General features: G+C 46.8%; 2 protein-coding genes across 2 annotated transcripts; both read right to left on the bottom strand.

Annotated features, from left to right (window-relative positions):
• Positions 1-212: 212 nt before the first annotated feature.
• Positions 213-377, bottom strand: P170DRAFT_314894 (uncharacterized protein; the record flags this gene model as incomplete). Its single annotated transcript, XM_024843278.1, has 1 exon — positions 213-377. A coding segment is annotated over one exon (165 nt), but the record flags the coding sequence as incomplete, so codon positions are not given.
• Positions 378-953: 576 nt separating this feature from the next.
• Positions 954-1,505, bottom strand: P170DRAFT_427662 (uncharacterized protein; the record flags this gene model as incomplete). The annotated part of the gene is made up of 1 exon (XM_024847789.1): positions 954-1,505. One exon carries the CDS (start codon positions 1,503-1,505, stop codon positions 954-956), a length of 552 nt encoding a protein of 183 aa, XP_024701636.1.
• Between the last annotated feature and the right edge of the window lie 386 nt (positions 1,506-1,891).

Genomic DNA, 1,891 nt, shown 5'->3' with positions numbered 1-1,891 from the left:
GTATATCTAGAATTTCATAATCTTGTGTGTTTCAGAGCTCGACAAGGGGTTCACACAAGCCAGCTATGAGGTTATGCTAAGTTAAAAGATTGCTTAATGCATATATCTCTACTGTCTACTAAACCTACTATCTACTTCGAGCTTATTACATTGAGCCTAGCAATGCGCCCAAAGATAAGCGCGCGTAAAACAGCAACAGTATTTGGCGCGGTGTTATGGAAATGGCCGGTAACCTCACCTGCGGCGTAGAGGTTAGGAATGGTGCCTTGCTGGGTTAATACTCGCGTTTCTGTGTCAGTCGTAAGTCCACTAAAAGTGTATATAATAGCAGCGGCTAAAGGAAAAGCTAAATACGGCGGAGTGTTGAGCGGGCGGGCCTAGTTTGATTTTGGAGGTTCTAAGCTAAGCCTAGTTATAAGGCCATCAAGATGGCTAGCAGAAAAACAGGATATGTCTGTGTCACAAGCTGTGTTATAGCTTAAGATTATATTTAAGAGCGCCTGTTCTGGCACCTTTATCTAGACTGCTAGGCCAGATACTGTGTCTGCTGTAAGAGGCGGGATGTTGGTGCGAATGGTTGCTTCATAGCCTTCCACCTTAGAGAGTCTTGAATTGCAAACTACCCAGGCTGACTGGCCTGGAATATTAAAGTGGATAGTTCGTGAAAGTTATTCCCAGGTGTTATGGATGAGCTCTGCGCTCTTATTAATAAATTGCTTTCTGTTGTAATTTATTATAATACTATAAGGATAGACGAGCACGAGCGGTGCAGGCATATCGCTGCGCGGATTAATTATTTTGTTATGTATGTTATTCCAATTTTTATTTACCGCAGCTCCGTTATTCAGCGCCATTTAGATCCTATCACCTGTGTTCCACCGCGTGCCTGGAGATATCGGTCGTAGAGATTCTGCACCGGTCCCGAAATAGGTATGCAGGAGGTCTGGATTACCTTAAAATCTATTGCTGGCGAGAATAACGGATTTGGTAATGAATCGCCGCCCGTCTGCTGCCTTGATAGTGGTCTCTTCTTTCCCAAGGTGCAGTTGCTTGGCGCGGCATTCGTACACCAGCTGGATGCCTTTTACCCTGGCAGATCGCTGCAGTGCTTTGATTATGGTGGTACCTTTGCTGACGGGCTGAATCCTATTTGGCCATGATTTCAAGAAATAGTCTATGGCATGAAATTGTACACCTTGTCTCTCGAGCCACTGGACGGCCTGCGGTGTCTGGTCGGCCAACTTTTCGAAATAGGCGCGGTCGCCGTCTACGCCACTGATGGTTATTATATTATCCATGAAACCAGGCGATATCTTATTAACAGATCGCATGCGCATGTTGGCCGGGCTATAACGCGTGTTGCCCCCGCTGGCATCCTTAGGCGCGCGCTCTAGTACGGCAATCTGAGCTGCTGGAGCGAGTTCCGCCGCTGATACTATGGCGGCTAGACCGGCCACGCCGTGACCAACTATGATAAGGTCATATATGCTAATTGTGCCTGCCATTTTGCTTTAGCAGTTAGATTTCAGCAGGTTTTAGTCACTCAAGTTGCTTGTCGTGGTGTTTGATGAAAAGATCTCGTCGTCGCTGAAGTCGAAATGATTCGCTTCGTGGGATTCGCTTATGTGTTGGCGCTAGTTTACGTAATCGGACACTGAGTGGCCACTTTCTTCCCGAACCGCGTACTTTGTATTTATTTTACAATTTTGACGCGTCAATAAAGCAATTGTGCGCCTTGGGAGACTCGACCATGCTCGCAGTCACCTAACTCATCCGGCTCTGACACAAATAAAACCGCTGGCCACAAGCGGAAAATCAGTCAAGTCACGCTTTCGCCTTCCTCGCGGCGATCGAATCGACAACAGGAGTCGAAAAGTGACCAAGAAGATCA

This window comes from Aspergillus steynii, assembly GCF_002849105.1.
Source record: "Aspergillus steynii IBT 23096 chromosome Unknown P170scaffold_6, whole genome shotgun sequence".
Taxonomy (NCBI): domain Eukaryota; kingdom Fungi; phylum Ascomycota; class Eurotiomycetes; order Eurotiales; family Aspergillaceae; genus Aspergillus; species Aspergillus steynii.
This window is presented reverse-complemented; position numbering and strand designations above follow the sequence as displayed.